Genomic DNA, 25,195 nt, shown 5'->3' with positions numbered 1-25,195 from the left:
ATCCTAGGTTTCCCTCCCAGCTCTGCCGTGAACCAGTCAAGGGGGCCTTAAGCACATCACTCCCTGTACCTGGTCTCCTCATCTCACACGAAGAGCTTGAGCCAGGTGATCTTAAAAAGACACTATCCACCTCTAGAAGTCTGTAAGTCCACCTGGAAAACAACAGCCATGCCCCCAAACTGTCCCCACCCTCCTCACTGTCCAACTGAGTCTGAAGCTAAGAAAAAGAACTAAACATTGGGCTCCAGTTTAATGTTTATTGACAAATGGAAAAAAAATTCATGAAAAAGGATATAAGATAAAAATGCAGTTAACAGAAACGTATACAGCTGGGAGGGTAGGGTGAGGTTGGACACAGTATTAGAGGAAAGAGAAGGCACAAGGGTGGAGGCGAGGTATCTACTAAAAATTCTGCAGCTAACCTTTCAGTTTCTCAGCTATCACCAAATCATTCACCCAATCAACTAATCCTGGATAGGATTCACAGCTGGACTTGGCTTAAGGATAATACTCAGGTAGTTTGTATACAAGTTTGGAAAATGGGGAGTTAGAGGGAACGTGGGCTAGGGTTTCAAAGGATTCTCTTGCTTGAACCTATTGCCAGAACACTTTTCATAGTGAACTGTGAGTCAGGAAGCTTAACCATGGTCCAAGCTCAGCCCCCGACAAGCTGTGGGCAAATTACTGTCCTTCTCTGAGCCCCTTTACTGAAAAACAAGTGGGCTGGACTCAATGGCAGGTTCCCTTCTGACTCTAGCACTCTGCCAAGTGTTTGGGCAACCTGAGAGAGGCCAGAAGTAAGTGTGGCCCAACTTCCTCAGAAATGAAACCACTCAGTGGCCCGGCCAGAGACACTGTGCTGGCCTTGGTCAAAGACTGGTTGTTCATAGCAGCAGCATTCAGAGCGGTGAGTGTAAGCACACCCACCTGGGAGAAACTCACTCTAACTGCAAGAGTGAGGCTTGCCGAGAATGGGAACTTGGGTTTGACTCTACACAGAAGGCAGATCCAGAGGACAGGGTGGGGGTGGGGTGTCCAGACAAGGCAATCACTCACGACGTGGGGTCTCAGGATACGGTGAAGGCAGGAGTGGAGGGTAATGGGCTTTGGAATGGTGTTGGGAGGTAAAGTCATGCCAGCACCTGACTGTGTGCCAGACGGCTCACTTCAGACACCTCCCCTACCCGACCTGCAAAACAGAGGCTGGGGACCCCTTGGTCCAGTAGAAGCAGCTCTTCAGGTAGAGATGCCACACTTGGCATCAAGATCCTTGATTCCTGTGGGGTCAACTCCATCAAAGCAGGGGCAGGAGTCATCTCCATCAGCTGGAGTCAAATGAGGTAGGGTACTCATCCCCTCCTGCCTTTCCCACATTGACAAATGGGTGGCTCGTGGCTGGTCATCTTCTTACCCTGAGCCAGCCCTTCCTTAACAGCGGGTAAAGCTGAGCCTGGCCTTACAAAACTCACCATGAGGCTGAGGAGCCAGCTGCCTCCTCACAGCCAATATGGGTTTATGTCAGCAACAACCCCAAGGGCAAGGGCTTCCCAAATACAGACTGAGGGAAGGCACCCAAATTTGAGGTTTCTGTTTGGGAGAGGACTGTGGTTCCAACTGTGAGGTCCAGAGTCACACTGTTTCACCGTTAAGTCAGCCAGGTGTCTTTACACCTGCATGTGTATATAGGGGGAAAAGGATACTTGAGGAACAAGACAAACTGACCTACTTTTTATAAGGGGACTTTCTTCTCCCCAATGTAAAAGTGCCAGAGGCCCATATTTAACAGCCTTTGGCAAATTTTCTGAATATCCCCAATTGGGGGTTCTTCCATAGGGACACTAGCCCTAGTTCAAGGCAATTCAGCAAAGCTTTATGAAGCAACATTTCTACAAAAGGCACAACTGAAGCCCCTCAGGGCGCGAGCACAGCTGAAGGGGGGGGGGTATGGCCTAGCAGCAGAAACCCAGGACTCCTGGGCAGGGGCCTCCACAACTGCTCCAGCTCACTGCTCCAAGACCTTGAAGGACAGGGGTGTGCCATTCTTGGCAAAGGCCTTCATCAGACTGCTGGGATAGATGCATCCCAGCTTCTCTGGGGTTGGGAAGCCCCACACTCTATAGAGCGACAGGCTCAGCCGGTCCCCAATATAGAAAGGACCCACCCATTTGGCACTGCTGCCATTCCTGGGGAGGGACAGCAAGAGGACCTGGTCCCCCACGTTCCACTCCTTCTCCTGGCTCTCCCGTTTGAAACGCCGGTTGTCAGCCTTCTCACTTGCCTTTTCGGCCACCCTGCAGTGGAGATCCAGCAGCTCCCTAATCAGCTGTAGCAGGAAGATATCCATCTTAAGCCCTTCGATGTTGGCACTGCTCATCTCCCACCACAGGGGCTCACTCACCCTCACCTCACCCCCAGTCAGGACCTGGAAGGGCGTGGCCTCTGAGGAGGAGGTTCTGAAGGCCAGGTGCAGCAAGGGCAGGGAGGCTGCCCACTTCTTGCCATGTAGGAAGATGAACTCCTTCAGGGCCCTCTTGAATTCCCAGTAGACCTCTGAGCTCGCCAGGCAGGGGAACTGGAGGTCCCTACTCAGGGTGGTCACCTGAGCTCCCAGGGCCAGCCCACAGCTCACCAGGACATGCCGGGCAAACTGAGGGCCCTGGGCCGCCTCCAGCCTCACAGGGACACCCCACCTGGCAAATACGTGCTGAAGCAATACCTGGGCCACAGCCACATGCGTGTAGGGCCTCAGTGGGAACGCTTCTACCCACCTGGTGTTAGGGTCAGCCACAATGAGCACATGCTTGTGGCCCTCCTCGCTTACAGTTACTGGACCCACCACCTCTATCTGCAGGTTGGACCAAGGGGCAGTAGACCTGAGGGGCCAAGGTGACTCAATAACCTTCAACTCACTGCCTATAAGATTGCGGGGGATGCAGAACAAACAGCTCCTGCAGTAATCTCTCACATGCTCCTGCATGCCAGGCCACCACCCCAGCAACCTCAGCTTCTTATAGGTCTCTTCTGGCCTCTGGTGGGCCCCCATGGGGATGTCATGCACCGAGAAAATCAGATCCCTCCGGAGTTGTGTTGGGACTACCCAGACCCTGGGCTTTTTATCTCCCTTGAACATCAGCAGACCACTCTCCTTGTCAAGGCTGAGGGAGTTAAAGGCAGAACTGAAGGGGGAGGAGCCAGATAACTTCTGCCCAGCCTGCAGCTTGGCGATGATATCAGCCAGGGTGCTGTCACTCAACTGTAATGCCAGCAAGTTGGGCTTCTTGCCCGTAGTATGGGGAGTCACTACAGGGACCGGCACATCCTTTGGTAAATTCCACCACTGCCCAGCCCCTTGGGCACCCTGCTTGGCCAGGGTATCCACTGTCACAGCAAACAGAGAGCCCCGGTAGGAGGTTCGGTAGATAAATGGAACGGATGACAGACCAGAAGTGAGGGATATGATGTAGGAAAGCAGGCTTGGGTGAGGTAGTGGAGCCCCATCAGAGGATAGGAAGCCCCGCGCCCTCCAGAGGGGCAGGAGCTCCCAAAGGAGGCTGAAGATCCAGTTGCAGTGGGTGAGGAAAACCACCGGGAGCTGGGACTGGCCAAAGCGCTCCAGGCCACAAGCCACAGCTGCCAGGTGGGCATAGGTCGGTGTGTAAGGAGAGCAAGAGAAGGACAGAGAGACAGGGGCACTGGTAGGAGACAGGACATAGAGACCAAAGCCAGCACACCACTCATCCTCACGGTAAAAGCAATAGCCAGACATGTGGATGCAGACAAAAGTGGACAGGTCAGAAAACGGAGGCAGAACCTGGAAGAAACGGGGCATTGAGGAAGCTGGCATTAGTAGCCGGTTTTCCCTCAGCAGGCCCTGGAGAAGGGTCAATTCCAGGGCCCTCTTGCCTTTGTCCTGTACCAAGAGGGACCATCGGATCAACCATGCTTTGGAAACCCTGCGGCCCTCCCTTGCCTCAGGGTCTGCAGTGGTCCTGGAGGCATAGCAAAGGTCTAGGACCACTGGAGTGTCTCCAATGCAGCAGGAGAAATGCTTGAGGGCCCAGGCCACCGCATAGGGGCTGTCTCCACCTGACTGGGGACCCTCGCTCTCCTCGTCGGGGAGGAGGGGTTTCGAGGTGTAGGCGATGGGGTGCTTCCTCCCTGAGTGTTCCTGGTGGAGGATGGCTGTCAGGGCCACTTGGCTCACCATCACCTCCAGGCGGAAGGGCAGCTGGGAGTTGGGGGCCGTCAGGCAGAGGGCGGACACCAGGGCTCGCTTCAGGGCCAGGAAGGCCTTTTCATGCTCCCGGTCCCACTGCCAGTCTGGCTTCTGCTTTAGGAGGCTGTGCAGGGGGCCCATCAGGGCTTCATAGTCAGGGATGGCATCCCGATGGGAATCCATGAACCCCACAAAGAAGGAAAGCGCAGTGAAGTTGCTGGGGATGGATAGCTGGGCCAGCTGGGTGAGGACCTGCTGGCAGGGAGCCCCCCCATCCCAGGGGATGCCCAGGTAGGGAGAGGCCACACCTGGCAGGAGATCGATATCTAGGGCCCCATCAGGGGGGTCGTGGAGACTGAGGCACCGGAGGATTTCCTCCGAAAGGGAAGGGCACTCGGCTCGGAACACTGATGCCAGGGAAGAGTCAAGGTCGTCCCCCTCCTCTTCCAGCTTTGGCCACCCCTGCTCCTCCCTCGGCTCCTCTTCCTGCTGTTCTTCCTTCTCCTCTCTGACTTCTGCCACATTCTGTGGCTCCTGCAGGGGCCCAGCGTCAACATCATCACTCAGCTCAGAGTTGCGGGCTGAGCTGGGAGGAAGGGTCTTCCACACCTTCAGGAAGTTGCCAATGTCTGTGTCCAACCTATACCAAAACAGGGAGAAAAATAGGGGGAGGGGGCAGCCCCACCCAAACATCATCCAAGGGAAAGACACTCCTCTGGATGCCCCCCAAAGCCTTACCTCATTGTTAAGTATCCCTGAGGCTAAGCTGATCGCCAGCCTCCCACATGGCACGGTCTAAGGCAGGGCTCTGCCAGCAAATCCCTGCTGTAACCCCTGCATCTGCCCTAACCTCAACTGTAAAGATTCATCTGTGCTGTGATGACTCATCAAATCAAAACCTCATGGACCGAGATACATTCAACCTAGTTTTCAACCAATGATTTGACCAAAGATGACTGGCAGCTTACAATCTACCCCAGGATAAGCACTCCCGGGGAAGATCAACATAGGAAGGAGAGCCCGACACTCAGTAAACAAACCTCAGCCTCACGTCCAAATTGGTGAAATGGCCCAAGAGGAAGTGCCTTGTTGGGAAGTTAAGGTCCCCTAGTGGCCCCAAGGCATTGGAAGGTGGGCAGCACGATGGCTCAGGTGGAGCCAGAGGATCAAAGTTATTGCAAATCAATTCTGCCCACACCAAAAAAGTAACCTCCTAAAAGTCATTTAAATCTCAAATTCCTCATCCAGAAATTGAGAGTGGTCATTGGCATCTAACTCAAACTGTGAGGATCAAAGGAGATACTAAAGGAAATAGCATATGCTCTAGACATAGCATCCCTTGGACAAGAATGAAGCTTTCATTGCTACATCACTGCCACATCAGCACCAACAGCATAAAAGGGAAACAGTCAAATAACCTTCAACCAGAGAATCAATAGATCCGCTAGATGGGGACTCACATAATGGAATACTATATGAGGGCTACATGATTTTGCACACATCTGAAAAAAATAATAAAATGTTGAGTGCAAATGCCAGTTGTAGAAGGATACACACAGTATTACAGCATCTGTGTAAAATGTTAAAATCTTCCTTACATTGCTTATGGAGGCATTGATGTATGGTAGAACTATAAGGTCATGAAAAGCAAATCACTCTGTTCATTTTTAAGCAGTAGACAAATATTGGCTAGCACTAGAAGGAAGTTCTGGTCAGTCCTAAGAGCACCTAGGAGGCAGGGGAGGCCTGACCTATTACCTGTTTGGCTTCTTCAGAAACTCATCCAAAGTAGGGCCATCTCGGCCCAATGGATCATCTGGTACCATGAAGAGATTCCCCGCAAAGGTGAAGGGCAGAAGGCTGGAACACAGGAGAGAAAGGGGCACAGTCATAGATGAGCCCTTAACTCACCCACACCCTGTTGCTGCCTGCCACGGTGGCTGAGGCCCCCATCCCCCCATAGGTTCTGTGAACCCTATTTCAAGACCCCTCTCTTTGCCCCAACATCTCCCCTGCCAGGAGCTGCCTGACATCAAGGGAACCAAGTGGCTCAAATCCCTAGGGAGCCGCCTCACCGATTTTTGACCATCAGTTTCTTGGAATTATTCATCAGGATGTGAATCTGCTCATTGGTGACAATGATGCCATCTGTCTCTTCTGCCAGCTTTACCATGAACCTGCAGGGAGAAGGGCCCCCTCACTTTCTGGGTCCCCTGGGAAAATGAACTAGCAGCTCCACAGTGAGGTGTCAAACAAAAACACTGTCCCTCACAGACAGGAAGCCAAAGCTCTGGAACACATGTGGGATAGCCAGAAGTCTACTGAAAGAGTGGACTGACTTGTATGCACATGTCCCCAACAATATATACAAACCCACACCCCTATTACACATGCAGGCACAGAAGCCCACCCACTCACTCACATTCACATCTGCCTATTTACTACTTGGGTTTTTGCACCTGTGAAATGAAGGCAAACAAAGCTATCCCAGATTGCTTTGAGTATTGAACCTAATGAGGTGATGTATTTAAGTGTCTAGCTCAGTGCCTGCTGCACAGCATACACATGAATATTCCAATATTCTTCACCAATGCATAACATTTATATATATGCAAAAACATATATACATATGCTAATGAATATAAAAACACATACCTGAATAAGCAAACCCATTTTTCAAGGCTCTCCCCTAAAGAGAGCTGTAACCAGGAAAGAAAACAAAGATGACCTACTTCAGCAATGCTGGAGGACTACCCCAAGCATGCCATTCCATAAGTGCCCAGCAGAGGGGGCCTTCTGCAGAGAAGGCAGCTTCCCTCACACCTAGGCCTGAATTTAGAGGCAGTTAAAGACCTTACCCAAGGGCTAGCTCCCCAAGGATGGATGCCTAAGTAGTCCTGTCCACGCCCTCCTGGGATGAAAGGCTGGGTGGATGTCAGGTTGGGAAAAGTAGGGGAGAAACAGAACTTCTCCCTGCCCAGCCTAAGTGAAGCCAAGACTTCTGTCAGCCTGGCATCAACTCCAGCCCAAGAGCAGGACTTTCCTTACCCCAACAGAGGTAGGGTCACAGGCTCCCCTAGGCTCACTGCTCCCATAGGCATTCTGGAAAGTGGGTAATTATGATCCATAGGCAAGGAAGCAATCAGGGTTCAGGCAGACCAGGGCCAATCTAGCTCCATTTCCAGAGCCCTGCCCAGGGCACCATCTATATACAGCCATATGCCTCCTCCCAGTGCAGGGCTTAGAGAAAGAAAAAGACTGAAGCAGTTCCTTGAGACATGAACTTCAACCCAAACTGGTAATGTCCAGGGTACCTCTCACTCTCACTCAGCATAAAGTACATCCAATCCAAAGCAGTGTATGTAGTCACACAGGCCATGGTGGAAGAAAGCCAGCTAATTCATGGAAAGAGCACCCGAGTCTCAAAGCCAAGAGCAACCCTTGGGCTTGGGTAGAGCAAACCTTGGTAGAGACCTCTCCTCTCTTATACCCCACCTCACACTCTAGGGCATGATTCCATGACACTTTTGCCTCCATTTCCCCCAGAGAAGATGGAGCAGCATAAAAGGGAAATAGTCAAATGACCTTCAACCAGGGAATCAAAAGATCCGCTAGATGGGGACTCACATAATGGAATACTATATGGCCCATGCTAACTCCACCTGATACCCATCCAGGCCCAACTCCTGGTCCCCACAGAGGCCTGGGTGTAGTGTACCTATAATCATAGGTGGTGATCTTCTTGCCATTCTCCAGCTGGGAAGGGGTGATTGAAAGCATCTTGAGTGAATGGAGCTTCGTCAGGAAGTGGCTCTCTGGCAATGAAAGGCAGACAGAGATGATTAGAGGAGAGGAGAGGTGGGAAAGGCTATGGTGGGAGCAGGGGCAGAAAGGGAGGAGAAAAGCATGGTGATGCTGGAGGGGCTGGGCAGACGGTGGACATCTCACCTCTCACCCTCCGGTTCTTCTTCAGCTGCCAGGTGGGCACAAATACAGTGACTTCTCGGTGTCCCCGGTTCCAGAAATACTGCACTGCCATGGCAATGCCTCGGCAGGAGAAGAAGTGCTGGAGGCCATGCCTGTGGGGTGGTAGGAGGTGAGGGGGCAGCTTCCCAAATGCAGGAGAAATGGCTCTGCCTCACAGTCCCTCCCTCAAAGCCCTGGGACAGCGAGCAGGCAATGCCAGGGGACCAGCTTCAGCACCAAAGACACCGACAATGCCCTGCTCCCTTATCTCCATCCTCAAACATTCTGTGAGCAACTACTGAGCACAGGGCACTGCCAAACAGTGTGTGTGTGTGTGTGTGTGTGTGTGTGTGTGTGTATGAATGAATTTAGGGTCATTGAAGACAAGAAGAGGACGAATGCAGACCTTCCATCCAAAGAGCTCAGTTTAGACCCTAAAGCAAACAAAAATCCTCTAACCACCTACTGTGTGCTGAGAGTGTGCTCAGCACAGATCACTACTCTACCATGTGGCAAATTAAATGGTCTTTCATGTATCTATCCTAATATCTCTACAACAGTCGGCTCCGTGCAGGGAGGGCCATCTCTAAGGAACAGTGTGGCCAGGAAAACCTTCAGAAGGGATCTGGGCTGGGCCTCGACATTTGGGCTAAATGTTTAAAAGCTGCCTGGGAAGAGCATGGGCCTTAGCAGTGGGCAGATGTAAACCCAAAGGGCAGCTGAGCCCCTGGCTGACTCAGGGACCTGAGGCAAGATTCTCACCTCTAAGCTTATTTCTTCATCTACTTAAAAGGAAGAAGAGTAACCTGCCCTGGCAGCGCTGCTATGAGGATTCAATGCCCACTGCTGGGTGTGCAGTGGCCACTTAACACATGCCATCTCCCACGAAGTCAGGCTCCCTTCTTTTCCCCATTCAAACCCTATACTTCCCATATGGAGGTCAGGAAAGGATGGCCACACTCAGTTGTCCAGGGATACCCTGCCCCAGCTCCCCAGCATTCCCATGCCACCCTGCCCCATGGCTACTCACACCATGGCCACGCTGCTGCCGTCAATAACCACTCGTCGCAACTCCTGGTTTCCAGGTTCCCCTGACAAATTCAACTCAAAGGGTGTGTTCAGGGCCTCATGGTACCTCTGGAAGCTGGTCACTGTGTTGCTTGCCTGTTGGTGGCGAGATGGCTGCCTTGGGGTGCCTTCCCAAGCCCCCAGGAGCCCCTCCATCAGGAACGGATGCTTGCTGCTGAGGGCTAGGGTACTGTTGGGCTGGGGACCCTGCCTTCCAGCCGCCTGGCCCTTTGGTGAGGATCTACTACCCCTTGATGAAGGGTGGACCTCACTCAGAAGTTTGGCTACATCCAACGTGGGCCCTGCATCTGTGGGCACTTTCTGGGGTGCAGGCATCTTGGAAGCTCTGGAGGCTTTAGAAGTTGCAGGTGCTTTGGGGATCACAGGTGTTTTGGGAGCTGCAGGTGCTTTGGAAGCTGTAGACCCTGATTTAGGCACAGGCCTGGCTTGAGCTTTGGGTGTTTGGGGACCTACAGGTGATGTTTTCATTGCAGGCATCTTCTGAGCTGTGGGAGTCTTTGGAGTTGCAGACAACACCTGAGCTGTCAATGCTGATTCCGATACCGGTTGATCCATGACTGCTTTTTCAGTGGTGGGCATCACAGAAACTGCTGGCTTTGTTGGACCCGAAGGCACTTTGGGAGCTGCAGGCTCTGTGTGTGCTGCCGGCATCAGTGGGGCAGTAGGCACTTTGGGAGCTGTAGGCAGTCCTTGGATTATGGGTGGGTTTTCAGCTTTGCGCACTGCTGCACCCAGGGGCACTTTGAGAGTTTCAGGCACTGTCTGAGCTTCAGGTACTAGCTGGGCTGTCAGATGACCTTGAGCCATGGGCCTCCCTTGAGTTGTGGGCACCTCTTGCTCTGTGAGCATCCCTTGCTCTGAGGGTAGTGCTGGAGAGGGCCCCTTTTCTAGGCCCTTACAATCCAACGGCATACTTCCTTGATCCCCAAGCTCACCTCTAGCTTGTAGTTGGGGTGCAGAGGTCAAAGGTGGCCCTATCTGTGGAAGTCCTGGACTAAGTTTGTCCTTTACAGCAGAGCCTGCTGGGACCACCAATAAACTTGTGATTTTAGGGGAGGTCTCTGGCCTTGGTAAATTCCGTAGGGCTGTCTCTCCTCCCAGCTCCCCATCCAGTCTACAAGCTGGGCTTTCTGCACTGGGCAGAGGAGTCAGCTCCTTCTGCTTCCACTCCAGATTTAAGGGCAAAGGATTCTGCCCTGGCAATTTCAGCTGAATGGGGCCCACTGGCCTCTGCCAGAAAGGGAAATTGAAGCCCGCCTGGGACAGAAGCCAAGCCAGGTGGAGAGAATGCAGTTCATTGATCCTCCAGAAGGTTGCAGCAATAGCCCCAGGCCACAAGGGACCAAAGGCTGGCCCTGGGGCCCAGGCCTTCCAGGATGGACACACTCCCAGGGCTGACACAGGAGCCTGGAAGGGGAGTTTATCTTCCACCCTCTGGACCTGTCTTTGCTGTAACAAGGTTTGTGAGTGGTTCGAAGAGTCTCGGCTGCTGCTGGCTTGCAACGGCCCCTCCTCTTGAGCACGGTCCTTACCACCTTGGTTGCTGGAACCGACCCTGGAGAAAATTCAAGTTTGTTGAAAAGGTGGGAAGGCCAATTCAATCACAAACTACCTACTAATATTTCACTGGGGTAAGGGAACAGGATTAGGGTCAGAGAAGCCAGACTCATTCTCCAGAACTTACCGTACCAGCTGGTTTGCTGTCTCCTGTTGTGTGCTCTGGGTTGGGATCAGGGACCCAGTGGCTCCTAGGCTGGTTAATCTCTTTGGACTTTCCAGGCCCCCTTTCTGCAGGGTACCCATCTCCAGAAAGGACCCAGGACTCTCTCCCATGGACACCATGGCCAGGCCTTCCTTCTTTTGCTGAGGAGGGCAAATCAGCACCTCCTGGTTGGAGTGGGTGTTGGAGATGCCAAAGTGGCTGAGCCACTCAATGATGTCCTCCTTCCCTGCGGCATCCCGTACCAGGCTCAGCAGCAGCTCCTGGACTGCTGGAGGCAGCTGAAGGAGGTCCCCCGCATACTGGTCACCACGGATCCAAACCAGGGCCCCAAAGGCCCGGGTCACTTCAGCCTCCCAGATACCACGAGGAGTCAGCAGAGGGGCAGGGCCCCAGCGCAGCCGTGCCACCAGCTCCTCCAGCCAATTCTGGGTCATGGTGAAAGACTCGGTCAGCCCGCCCACCATCAGGGAGCCAGGGGGACCAGGCACCAGGTAGGCCAGGGTGCTCCAGCAGAGGCAGTCCAGGAAGAGGCCCTGGGCCCCCAGGAAGGCGCAGTGCAGCAGCGGTGGGTAGCGGACCTCCTTCCACAGCTCTGGGCTGCACAGGCCCTTCAGGTACTCCTGAGCAAAGTGGGGAGAGCAAAAGGAAGCCAGCCTATTACAGGGCTGCTACTGGCTCTGCCCTCCCAACCTGGAGGCCAGCTCCTTGGTAAGCATGTGCCCTCTGTTGCTTTCTTCCCCAGGGCATCCTCTCTCCCCATCCTGTCCCCTCACACACCCATTTCTTTTCAGGGAATACGAATAGAATCAGAGAGACCTAGATAGAGGAGAGGAGGAGGAAGGCCCAGGATTGGAGTCAAGGGAGCTGGTTATAGTTACAACGTAGCCTCAGTAGATTAGGATTCTGGGAAATCCAACATCTCCTCAGGGACTCAGTCTCCTCACCTACAAAATGGCAGGCTGAACTAGATATGTGTGGGTTCAGTCCTCCTCTGACATTCCAGTACTAACAGCACGGGGGGAAAGGGCCACACACCACTGGGCACTCTGTCAGGAACTTGGGCCAAGTTGTTTATGTCCCCCATCCGCCTGTGTTTCCTTATCATAAAAAGGGGGATAATAATGGTTCCTGCCTCACTAGGCTACTTGAAGTTTCAGTGAGCTTATACATAAGAAGTACTTAGGATGGTACTTGGCACAACCCACTTCCATTTTGAAGCTTAGAGCGCTATGCAGTTTGCCCAAGGGCACACAGCTCAAAGGTGACTGTGCCAGGATCACAGTCATGGCTGTCTGTCTGTCATGTCTGTCTGACTCTAAAACCAGAGCTCTTTCCACCTCCTCTGACTGACTGCACAGTGACTACCAGGTAATCCCATGGGATTCTGGCTTAATCCCCCTCCAGAAGGTCTCTAGCACAACCTGTACCCGTAACCATGGTAACTCTGTTCCAGAGAAGAGAGAAGATAAGTTGCTGGGCCAGTGTCCAGGGGAGGGGCCCACAGATAACGCACAACATCTAACCAGAAGGAAGGCCTCTCACTCTCTGGCTGACCAAGTCCTCAGGTTCAGAGGGAAAGGGCCTGAGAGAGGTTGTGTTCCTTCACTCTTTGGCTGAGTTCCACCACCACAGCCCCAGGAGCTCCAAGGATGCATGAGCGCCCCACTGAATCCACCAGCCCATGTGGACTGCATTCAGTCTCATGTTCCTCCCTATCCCTGTGTCTGTGATAATCATCCCTCTTCCTATTTTCCCCTGACAGTTCCATTAAGAAAAGGTTGCTCCATTTTGGATCTCTAAGAGTCATCCTGAGGCAACATCAGCACCACAACCACCACCTTTGCTCAGTATTCATGCCAACCCTCCCTGCTCAGGCGGATGCTTGCCTCTTCCACACAGTTGAGGCCGTGGATCTGCCACTACTTCCCCCAAAAGGCCTGAAATACACCCAGATGTAGCCCCTTTTTAACCAGCAAAAACCAGAACAAAATCTGAGGGACATCCCAAGCCAATCCTCATCAGAGCCTCAGATGGCCCCACTCCCCTGCAAGGGAGAATCTGACCAGGTGTGAATAACTCTCACCTTGACAAATGCCCAGTCATGTGTACTCCACATTCCAGTGACATGAAAACAGTATGCAAACATGAAGAGGAGTATTGGGGAAGAAAAGTATAGACGGCCTCTTTCTCTTTTTCAAAAAGAGCTTAGAATATTTATTGTTTCCTCAACCATTGTGTGTGTGTGTGTGTGTGTGTATTTTTTGTACCAGGGATTGAACCTAGTACCTTTACCACTGAGCCACATCCCCAGCCCTTTTTTATATTTTATTTAGATACACAGTCTTGCTGAGGTGCATATGGTTTTGGTACATTGCTGAGGCTGGCTTTGAACTTGCAATCCTCCTGCTTCAGCCTCCCAAAATGCTGGGATTACAGGCATGCGCCACTGTGCCCGGCAACCATTCGATATTTTTAGTTGAAAGATATAAGAACTGGGATAATTTTCAAAACAATAAATGTGAACTAACATTTATTTAGAACTTACTTTGTGCCAGGTACTTTACATACATTATCTCATTTATTCCTCTCTCAGACCTACAAGAAAATCACATTATTATCCACCCTCCACACACACACAACTTTTTTTTTTTTTTTTTTTTTTTTTTGCTGTGCTGGAGATTGAACCCAGCAGGGCCCGAATCTGAGCTCGGTTCCCAGTCCTTTCTATTTTATTTTGAGACAGGGTCTCTCCAAGTTGCACAGGCAGGGTGTGATCCTCTTGCCTCAGAGTCACTGAGATTACAGATGTGCACCACTGTGCCTGGCATCCTTTATCCCCATTTAATGAGAAAAGAAGGCCACATGTTTAAGATCTCAGATAAGATAGGATACTAAGTACTGTGACCCCAAAGTCTAGGATTTCAACAGTGGTGCTATCCATACTGAAAGGCAAGAGACCACAAGGAAACAACAAGCATTTATAGTCCAGAAAATACCTAGAACAACTTTACTGCCTAGACCTCCCCCAGACCTTTTTCCTCCAAAAGAAGAAAAAATAGAAAAGAAATAGAAGCAACTGGATAAATGCTGCAGATCAACAGAAAAAGAGAGGTGTATTAGCAAATAGCCCAATGTTCCACAGGTCCTTTGCCAATTTGTAAGCTGAATAAAAAATTAACACCAAGTGTTATATTGTTCTATACTTGTCCCAAGGTGCTTTATCCCTTGACATCTGACTTAGGATTTGCCTTTCTCCTAAGTCAGTTTTCATTCATTGTCTGCTTTCTATCACCCCAACTGACATTGAAGAATACTCAAAAGGCTAAGAAAATGACCACACCAAGAAACTATGGAACTGGCAGTGAAGAGAAATAGGAAAAAAGGCCAAGTTCTTAGAGGGGCAGAGATATAGAAGCTCAACCACCCCTACACACACACACACACACACACACACACACACACTCATACACACATGCAGGCTAGGCAAGTTCCTCCCCACTCCTGAAGAGTTGTTTTCTAGAGAGTTAAAACAAGGTTTTAGGATTAGAGGTTGATCAGCATACTTGAGGGTGCAGGCACCATATAGAAACAGGGAGGGAAGGAGGAGGAGGACCAAATAATGACATATGTAATGAAAACTGAATGCAGAGAAACTCATTCTTCCCATTTAAGAGATTCAGCAGCCAGACCCTGACCCTCCGGGTTGCAGAAAAGAATACATTCTGGGAAATCTGGCCAGCCCTAAAGCAAAGACTTAAGGACCATGACAGAGGTTCTCCAACAGACAATTGTACCATCAAGCTCCAAATCAACAAGCCTTCTCCACAGCCACAGCTCCCAGTCAGCTTTCTGTCCTTCACTATTAGTTAAACAAAGATTCCCAGGCATATAAGGAAAATGTCTAATGCAAAACACACAGAACAACACATAAAGAAGAAAGAACAACTGAAAGAAGAGAAAATAGGCAGGGAGAGGAAAACTTCAAAAAGTTTACTCTCATTACTCTTCTTGGAGAGATACTAAAGAATATGGTACACAGTGGTGAACACCTGTAATCCCAGCAGCCCGGGAGGCTGAGGCAGGAGGACTACAAGTTCAAAGCTGGCTTCAGCAACTTAGAGGGGCCCCAAGCAACTCAGCAAGACCTTACCTCTAAACAAAATACAAAAAAAAGTGGGGGGGACCTGGGGATGTGGCTTAGTAGTTAAGCATCCCTGGGTTCAATTTCCAGTGCAAAAAAAAAAAAAAAAAGAAAAACGAGGTACACACTAAATAAGAAGAGGACAGTGCTTTTAAAAAGAGAGAACACAAGCAACTGTTAGACATTAAAAACACAATAGCAGCAAAGAAAGACCCAAGAAAAGGAAAACAGACCCTCATGCAAAGGAGTCTCACTGGGAGACCTCAGAACATGGGGGAAGAGGGAAAACATCTCATACTATGACCGGCTCCAGAATAGCTTCAGACTTCTCAAAAGCAAGATGTCAATTGAGTAATGCCTTCACAGTTCTGAAGGAAAATAATTTCACACTTATAATTCAGAAATAATCATCAACCAAGAGACCTTCAGATATGAAACCTATCTGTTATGTAACCCAACATTTTTCCTCTATAAAATCTTTCTTAAGAAGCCACTTCTCTTAGTTTGCTGTTTTCCACTTCCACAACAGAATACCAAACACCCGGTAATTTATAATGAACAGAAATTTATTTGGGTACTGGTTCTGGAGGCTGAGAAATATGGGAACATGGTATTGGCATCTGGAAAGGACCTCTGTGCTATGTTGTAACATACCAGGAGGGCAAGATGAAGAAAGAAGCAAGAGGGAGCCAAACTCATAGCAAGCCCACCTTGTGATAACTCGCCCACTCCCACAATAATGGCATTAATCCATTCTTGACAGCACAGCCCTCATGATCTAAAGGCCCCACCTCTTAATACTATTATAATGGCGACTAAATTTTAACTTGAGTTTTGGAGGGAATATTCAAACCATAGCACCACTGCAGAACAATTCAAACAAATCAAGAAGGAAAATCAAGAAGGGAAATCCAATGTAGGGAAGAAGCAAAGACAATCTCCAGAATGATGGTGAAGAGAAATCTGAGTTTATTCATCCATTTAACAAATCATTGCTGACAACTCACTGTATGCTACTCACTGTTTCAGGATGATGATTGTCATCACAGAGAGCAATGAGTTCAGATTGAGTATGACTCAACAGACAAGCATGTTGAAAGCAGTCACCAGAATCCCCTTTGCCACAGCACCATATTTTGAACCTAATGATACTACTGATGGACGCACTCCATCAACCCAAGAAAGAGAAAGACATGTGGTGCAGTAAACAAAGAATTGAGTGAAGGAAAAAAGGCAAAGGGACACCAAAGAGAACACTACACTGAAGTCTCAGTATGACAGGCTGCCAACCTTGAAAGCAACTGAAGAAAGGATGTTAAAGAAAAAAAAATGGAATTAGATGAATACCTTGAATGGATAGATTGACTGCTATAGATTGGATCTATATCTAATGTCCCCCAAAGGGCCATGTTAAAGGCTTGGTCCTCATCTTGGAAGCTGTTAGGAGGTGGTTGAACTTCTGGCTGGTGAGGCCTAGGAGAAGGAAGTGGAGTCATTGGGAGTATGCCCTTGAGGACAACATTAGGACCCCACCATTCTCTATCTTTGCTTCACAGTCACCATGAGGTAAACAAGCTATCCCCACCATGTGCTCCCAACATGATGTACTGCACTGCCAAAGGTCCAAAGCGATAGGGCAAAGCAACTATGAATGGAAACCTCTGAAACTATGAGCCAAAATAAATATTTCCTCCTTGTAAGTTGATTATATCAGGTATTTTGTCACAGTGATGGAAACCTTACTAACACATTTACCTTAAAAAAAAACACCTTGTAAGAATTAGTAATAGGCACAAAGAAAAACAAACAAATTGAAAAACAAGGAGTTCTTAATTTCAGGGAAACCCAAAAGTAAAAATAATATACTTCAATGCATACATATGAATGATATGGGCATAGGTAAAAGGAGGCAAATAGTAAGTATCGATTTGAGAAAAAAATGAAACAACTGTATTGGGAAGATAAAGGGAATGCAGTGTAAGGGAATTAAATCCTCACATGCAATAATTGGAAGTAAAAATAAAAACATCTAAAATTGGTAAAAATATGACATTGTTTATTTGTTTATGTCCTTTTTTTTTAAAGGAAGTGGAGATGCATAAATGCCAGAGCAGATATGTCTATGGGGAAGGGCACCAAAGAGGGAGTTGGGATGGACAGAGCAGTCACTAGGTTCTTTGTAAAATATTTTTCAAATTATTGGATTTTTTAAATACATATTATTTGATTAAAAAAAAAACTTTAAAGAAAAAGAGGAATTAGTTGCTCACAACTCAGGTGTGCTGGTAAATGTTGCCCAATCAGCTGGGGGTAAGCTCTGATTTGTACATTTGCCAATGTCCATGGTTAGATACTCCCTCCATGGCTGTAAATACTCCTCCACTGGCTTACCAAGTTCCTGAGATTTTGACCATGGGTCAGTAGGAGCCAAGTCCAGCACTCCCCTGACCCCAACAACTTCCATGGTTCTGCTCACAGTATGGAACCAGGACAGATCAACTATCATCTGATGACCAAGTCAGAGTTGGCAAGCCTCATGCTGTCCTGAAGTTCTAGAACCACCTCCAAAAGTCACCTCTACTACTACCGGGGTCTTTGGGCTCCCCACCACCTCCCTCCATTCTCTCCTAAAAAGGAAAGAAGCAAACATGCCACTTTTCTTCTCTGCCACCAACCCATCCTCACATTATTGTCAAGGAGGGCAAAGGGGCTTGTCCTTGGGTTCTTCTAAACATTATTAAAACTCTCCTCTCCACTTGTTGATTTCACCCAAGAGAAATCAGGCCTCCCCAGCGTTTGTTTTGCTGCCTGGAAATGTGATTACAGCAACATCGTTGATATTTTCTAAATTCCACTACTAAAAAAAAAAAAATTAAAGGCACTCAAGTTTAGAGATTTTCCTGGAAACCCAAGTGCACAAAATGTAAAAACACACCCCGGCCAGGCCCTTCTCCAGATGATCCTATATACTTCTTGACCCCTCCTCCACTCAGACCCAGACAAGATCCACACTCCCACAACCCCTCCCTATCCTGCAACCTCCAGTCTCACAAGTCCTCTACACCAGTTGGCTTATGTACAGGAAGGTCATTATCAAAGTCAAAATTTCACATCTCTGCAGTTGGGATTGGGGTCAGCCACACCATCTCCCTGTGGAAATCACAAGACATCCTTACACTTGAGAAATATTCATACAGTATTTAATACAAGCCTCTCACTTTACAAAGGAGACAAAGACCCCGGAAGGGAAAAGGACTTGCTCAGTTTTACAGCTAGTTAATACATGACATATATCTCCATAGCTCTCTGCATTTTGCATTTTGAACAATTCATTTTGCACACATTATTTCAGGTGACACTCACAACTACTTCATGAAGTGGGTGTTATATTCTGTTAAATAGATAATGAAAAAGGCTCAAAGGGAGCATATTATTTGACCAGGTAGCTCAATGAGGAGATAGCAAACCGGAACTCAAATTCTCTGCACCACACTCCTCTATCTGGCTATAATATGGTGACAGCACATCAAACCCAGATCTCCTAACCCTTAAGACAAAATCTTATCCTCCCCATCTTCTCTGTTCTCCTTCCCCCAGAGTTTCTTCTCCACTCATCTGTGCAGTAAAGAAGAGAGTTATTCACACTACATTCTCACCTTCAACAGTGCCTTGCAAAGGGAGGGTGGTTAAGGGAGCCACTGGATTCATTTAACATGGTTTTGGAGTGAGAGTCTGGGATGTTAGAACCTATGGCCCAAAGGACCCTGAGGAAGCAGTGAGAGCTAGAGCTGACAGGCCTGGAGAAGCCAACCCAGGATTTAAGCAAGCAGAAGGGAACACAGCTTCTCAGAAAGTGCAACCCCATAAAAGGGTGAGCTGTGTATTTCAAAGTAACAAAAAAGATTAGGAACCCAAACTTCTCTTGTTAACCTACCCCATCCCAGCTTCCAACACTTCTTACTCTCAGGGGCTCCTGCACATCTGTTGTTGGGGCAGACATCCATCCCCTTTTCCAGCACCTCGTCTTGAAAAAACCTTCCCCTCCCCCAGTACCACTGTCAGAATTGAAAACCTTCTCCTCCCCCAGCACCTCTGTCTAAATTGGAAGAACTGCTGACACAGCAGCTCAACTAAGGGGCAGAGGGAGGAACTTCTCAGCCTGCCTGCCCTCCAGCTGACTGCTTTGGGCCTTCCCTACCCAAAGCCTTGACTAATTGGTTATTGGGAAAGACCCACTTGCATGCAGGTGTGGGTGTCTGCTGGGAGGTGATCTGAAGCAAAGGGAGCAGGTAACAGTCCTACCAGGATGAGATAAGGTAAGAGAATCTGAGTAAAGAAGGAGACATTGGCCACAATCAGAGGATGGGAAAGGAGAGGAGAAACTTGTGAGAGAAGCCAGGGAGACTGCAAGAGAGACAAGCTGTGACCTGGCCTGTCCTACATCCAACCCCACACAGCAGCCGCTTTCATTCAAATGCCCGCAGTTCTCCCAATCCCCTCCCACCCCCAAGGTTTAGTGTCCCAGAGCAGTTACATATCACCCTGAGCCCTACAAGAGGCTGCCTGGGACACCAGAGTATGAACCAGGGAAACCAGAGTCCTGTGTTCTGGTCTAACCCCCACCATCCCACACCTACTTGACCCTGAGGACTCCGGCAGGCCCCTTGACCTCTGATTCCCAATGTCTGATCTGTAAAATGCCAACAATGCTCCAAAAGTATCTGGAAGGGCCCCCTTTAGTTCCAGCAATCCCAGGGCACCCCAAGTATTTAAGGAGACAGGAATGTAGGCCTTCCAGGGTCTTGGTGGAGAACAAAGAGGTGTGTTGCAGAGGCCACAAAAATGCAGAGCCTTAAATTGCTCCCCAGATGGAAAAGCAGGGTAGTGAACGCTGGAACCTGGTCAGGGAAGGCCTGTGAGGAGTCACACCATGCCGGCTCTCCCAGCACACTTGAGGAACAGAAGTGACACGCAAGAGACGGGTGGGGTAGAAAAGAAAGAAGGAACTAGAGGGAAGAGGCGGATGGGGAAAGAGCCAGGGCTGCAGATCTGGAGAGACTGGAAGATGGCCCATTACCTGCAAGCCAAACTGCCCGACCTAGGTCTGGAGACCTCTGAGGACCACCTCTCCCCTGGGTGGGGGAGGAAGGGATCTGGCTGGATGGGACGGGTGGGGCGTGGAGAGAAGCTGTTTACCTTGGCTTTGCCGGTGTTCTCCCGGGGCCCCTCAAGTTGCAGCCAGAAATAGGGGGTGTCGGGGCGGCTCTGGAAGGCGTTCAGCTTGACCCTGAAGATGCGCTGCACTTGCAGCCGCTGCCTCTGCACCCGAGGCTTCGATTTTGTCTGCACCATGAACCATTCCTGAGTCGGGGGGTCACCCCCAGACAAGAGCATGGCTGCTCAACCCTTCCCTAGAAAGAGGGAAACGACAGTGTCACCGGGGTCCCAGCACCGGAGGCGCCCCAGCCCCCAGCCCGAGGAACCTAAGCCACGCCCCCTCCCTGCGGCGCGCCCCCCGCCACCGCCTCGGCCTTCCAAGCCCTGGGACCCACCCGCCACCGCTCAGACGCCCGCCCTCCCGAACTCCGTCCCTCTCTGCGGCTGCTCCAGCGACAGGCTCTTCCTGCCAGGGGTTGTAGCTGGGGGTGGGACCGGCCAGGCTCCCGCCGCCCTTCCCTCCTCCCCCCGCCCCCTCCCCTCCGCTTTCCCCCTCCACCACTCTGCCAGTCCCTTCTGGATAAACTCTCCGTCTGCTGGGTCGCTTAAAGGGGCGCGGGAAGCCGAGGGAGGGAGGGAGGGAGAGAGAGGACCGGAGGAAGGGGGCGGGGAGGGTCCTGAAAACCTCTGCCTTCAATCCTAGTTTGGGGCCCAGAGCCAGAATCCAGGGGTCAAAGTTAATTTCCTTCCACATTCCCCTTTCCCTTGTGGAAGGAAAGAGGAGGGAAGAGTTGGTCTAAAGGACCCTTTCTTGAGATTTGAAACTGGGCTACCTCCTCCCCTCTACCCCCAGGGCCACCCAGGCTTCCACAGAGAACAGGCACTGCAGCCACCCTTCCCGTGGAGGAAAGGGTTAAGGGAGTTCAGGGTGGGGAGCCCCGGGAGGCTGGGGACTGAGGAAACTCTGGGCTGGAGACCAAGCAGGAAGGAAAGGGGAATAGCACTGACTCCCCACCCCCACTCAAGAATGGGCCAGCCTGGGGCTGGCGGACAGCCCAGAGCCTCCTGAAGCCCCCCAGGGCTAGAGGGGCAGGGGGAGCTGCCGGAGTTTTCAGACTTGAGTTGTTTATGAAAGCCCTTTTTAGCAAGTATGAGTTATGCTGTGAGGGGAGTGACAGGGAGGATCTGATTGGTAGCATAACCTCCCGAGGTCTCCTTTCACCCTTGACCTACAGCGGCCTGCCAGCCAGCTGACATAAGTGGTCTGGGACTAGACCTGGACTGGGGGCCACCTTCAAAACTCAGGTCCCACAGGCACAAAGAATACCTTATACAGACCTGTGCCCTGACAAGAACCCAGTGATGTGGAGGCAGGGTCTGCATTTGGAACACAGAGAACTTACTTTCCAAACCAAAATCAAGAGCCAGGGTCAGATAGGCACAAGTGTGCCTATGGGGACAAAGCAACGTGGATTTTAAATTAGGCCTGCCCTGGAACATCTGGGCTGCAGGGCTATCCATGTGTCTGTACAGGCAAGGGGCCCAACTGGGACTGGGGAGGAGCTTAGGCTACTCCTAGTTGGGACTTGAATTAGCCCACCACACGCCACCCCCAGTTCTGGTCCCCAGATTGGAACTCAGAGAGGGAAAAGGTGATCTGTGTTAGCTCTAGCTAACTGACTCCTGGTCTTGCCTCTCAAGTGGCAAAGAACCTTAGGGTTGATCTCTAATGCTCTCTACCCTTCCCATCCCTAATTGTGCTCTGTGTCAAAGAGGCCCTGCCTTATTGTGCTTCTGTTTCTCTCCTAACCAAGATAAGAGCCACACACCCTGCTCCTCTGAATGAATGCTTCATTCTTGTATTCCCCTTCCCACTTCCCAGGCACAGTGGCCATCATTCAGGAAAACCCCCAGATTTAATCCTATGTCCAATAAGGCCATGTGGAAGAAGGGAAGAGGTCAAACTTAGGCATTAGATACTTCATAAATGGGTAAAAGAAGGCAAATTAAACTCCTGTGCCTCTGTTTCCTTAGTTTATAAAAATGGGGATAATGGGGCTGGGCCTGGGGCTCAGTGGTAGAGCGCTTGCCTTGCATGTGTGAGGCACTGGGTTCGATCCTCAGCACCACATAAAAATGAATAAATAAAGATATTGTGTTCATCTACAACTAAAAAAGAAAATTTAAATAAATGGGGATAATGATTCCTACAGCAGAGGTATAAATCACACCACACAGGTAAAGCATCTGGCATAGTGCCTAGCACAGAGTAGGTGCCCAACAAGTATTAATTTTCCTTTCCTAGATGTTGTCTCTTCTTCCCTATCTCAAGTCTGGTCCATAATCATTATAACTTCCCAGAAATCCCCTCCTCCTTTCCTCACCCTTTCTACAAACTCACTCCCACCTCCTGCCTGTTCATGTATATGCAGTGAATATGGCCAGAGAGCCTGGTTTTCACCCAGTTTTGCCAGTAATGAGTTGTGAACCCTTAAACAAGTCACTGTATCCCTTGCCTGCTCCAGGCTTCCTCATCTGCATTCATTCATTACACCAAGTTGATTCAACAATTTCTTTTTTTTTTAAAAATATTTATTTAGTTGTAGATAAACACACAGTATCTTTATTTATTTTTATGTGGTACTGAGGATTGAACCTAGTGCCTCACATATGCAAGGCAAGCACTTTACCACTGAGCTACAGCCTCAATCCCCTGATTCAACAATTTCAACACCTATTTATTGATTATCTACTAAGAGCCAGGCCCTCAGAGTATCTCCTTGCCCTTATGGAATTAGGGAAAGGAAGAAAAAGGAAACAGTGTGATTTCAGGGAATGATAAATACTCTACTGGAAATAAAACAGGTAGAGAGTGCCTTGATGGCACCTCTCTGGGCACCTCTCAGCTAGAGGGAAAGCAAGAAGCTAAACTCTTTAACAATTTTTGATCCAAGTCTCTCCCCAGCTCAAATATATTCCATTCAGTGATTTTTGAACTACAATATTAGGTTAAAACTTGTTTGATTGGAGGCCTTCTGCAGCAAGGGCCAAATCTACCTTCCCAACATTGTCTAGAAGGATCCCAGCCCAAGTGTAAGTAGAATTAGATATGTCTAGGCATGTCTGGCAACAGGGAGCTCACCCTGCCAGGAGTCTGTTTAAAATGAGAAATGAGAGGCCTCCAAGGAGAAAGCTCATCTCAATTAAAGGAGGTACCTGCCCTGTAAGCTTGATGGGGTGAATGATCCTATCCCTCTAAAGCTCCAGAGGGAGGAGCAGTTCTGTCACTCAAATACCTAGCAGTTCAGGTTCACACCTATCTAAGTTCCTGGATGGGGTGGAAACCCCTGGGATACAGGCAGCCCTGCTTGGGAATTTATGTGGGAGTAACCCAGAAAAGAAGACAGGCTTCTCCTAGATTTCCATAGTTCCTCAGCAGCTTTCATTCCTAGGGGGCTCGGACTCCCATCAGAGCAGAAGTGGCTTCCCTTAATTGTCAGGATTGTTAAGTTGATTCCAAATGAGCAGGTGGAAGCAAGAGCCCAGAAGGCTGGAGTTACTGCTTTGTATGTCACTCAAAATGGTGGTTCCCCCAGATTGATTAAGATCTGGGTAGAAACACCTGGTATGTTCAAAAGGGAGTTCTGAAGGAAGTTTAAAGTATAGGTCTTTTGAGGGGATGTGGGCAGAGTTGGGGAAAATGAGTAAGAGACTGGTGTAGTGTTCTGGGGCTAGTATCAGTGGGAAGCTCTTACCATCTGGAGATTTGAAAGGGAAAAGACAAGAATGGGTGCTGCAGCCAACCAATAACAAGAACTGAATCTGCAGAAGGTCACAAGACCAGAGCTAGGAGTTTAGGCATAGATATGTACCTAGGACCCCATGTGGAGGGAGCCACCTTCCAATTACTTGCTAATGCTTGGCATTGGCCAAACCCAAGAAGAAGCAAATGGCAAGAAGTTGGGTGGAGGCAGTCCTAGGAGGTCAGCCTCCTGGACACAGACAGTGGAGAGAGTGAAGAGTACACAGAACACAAAGCTCACCCCTTCATCCCTTAACATCCCACAGGCTATTGAGTTATATGGACAACCTCTCCACTTCTCCTCACAAATACTCTTAACAACAGAGATAAATATCTCTGCATATCCATTCAGAACGTAGCTTTACCACCAAATCTGTTTCCTGGTAGTTTCCTGTTATACTGCTGTAACAAATTATCACAGACTGGCTTACAACAACAGAAGTTTATTCTCTCACAGTTCTGGAGGCTACACATCCAAAATCAAAACATTAAAAAAAACTACTGTGAACAGCTGGTTCATGAATAGACAGACTGTTTTAATGAAACAGACTCAAAAATCTAGAAAATAAGACCAACGATAGACTTAAATGTATAATGGCAAAGATGATCTTTCAATCACTGGAGATAATGATATATTTTACAATAAATTATCTTGATGGCTATAGCCTTCTGAGATAAAATAAAATAGCCATACCTGACAACATACCAAAACAAATTCCTGAAGGGTAAATACTTAAAAATGAAATCATAAAAGTACTACAACAAATCATGAGGGACTTTTTATACTGATGCTCTTTTTTTTTTTTTAAATACTGAAAATTGAACTCAGGTACACTTAACCACTGAGCCACATTCACCAGCCCTTTTTATATTTTATTTAGAGACAGGGTCTCACTGCTTAGGGCCTCACTAACTTGCTGAGGCTGGCCTTGAACTTGTGATCCTCCTGCCTCAGCCTCCTGAGCTGCAGGTCCCACCACACCCAACTATTGATGCTCCTTCACTTATAATGAAGTTACATCACAATAAGTCCATATAAATTGAAAATATCATAAGCCAAAAGTGTACTGAATGCACCTAACCTACTGAACATATAGCTTA

General features: G+C 49.2%; 1 protein-coding gene and 1 long non-coding RNA gene across 2 annotated transcripts in view; one reads left to right on the top strand and one right to left on the bottom strand.

Moving 5' to 3' along the window:
- Positions 1 to 237: 237 nt before the first annotated feature.
- On the bottom strand, positions 238 to 20,799 carry Nynrin (NYN domain and retroviral integrase containing). The gene is made up of 9 exons (XM_046465206.2): positions 20,688 to 20,799; positions 20,332 to 20,546; positions 10,956 to 11,614; positions 9,213 to 10,826; positions 8,165 to 8,295; positions 7,935 to 8,031; positions 6,292 to 6,393; positions 5,975 to 6,076; positions 238 to 4,856 (listed from the first exon to the last, which is right to left on the bottom strand). The coding sequence occupies exons 2-9, from the start codon at positions 20,527 to 20,529 to the stop codon at positions 2,003 to 2,005; spliced, it is 5,757 nt and encodes a 1,918-aa protein (XP_046321162.1). The 5' UTR covers positions 20,530 to 20,546; positions 20,688 to 20,799; the 3' UTR covers positions 238 to 2,002.
- Positions 19,278 to 25,195, top strand: part of LOC124107256 (uncharacterized) — a 23,612-nt gene continuing 17,694 nt past the window's right edge. The window contains exon 1 of the long non-coding RNA XR_006856346.1: positions 19,278 to 19,451. This is a non-coding gene — a long non-coding RNA (uncharacterized LOC124107256). The remainder of the gene's footprint in view (positions 19,452 to 25,195) is intronic.

Source organism: Marmota monax, unplaced genomic scaffold (genome assembly GCF_021218885.2).
Source record: "Marmota monax isolate L192 unplaced genomic scaffold, Marmota_monax_Labrador192_F-V1.1 WCK01_AAM20220418_F8-fsc00079, whole genome shotgun sequence".
In the NCBI taxonomy this organism is placed as follows: domain Eukaryota; kingdom Metazoa; phylum Chordata; class Mammalia; order Rodentia; family Sciuridae; genus Marmota; species Marmota monax.
Note: the sequence above shows the minus strand (reverse complement) of the source record. Positions and strands in the feature narration are given on the sequence as shown.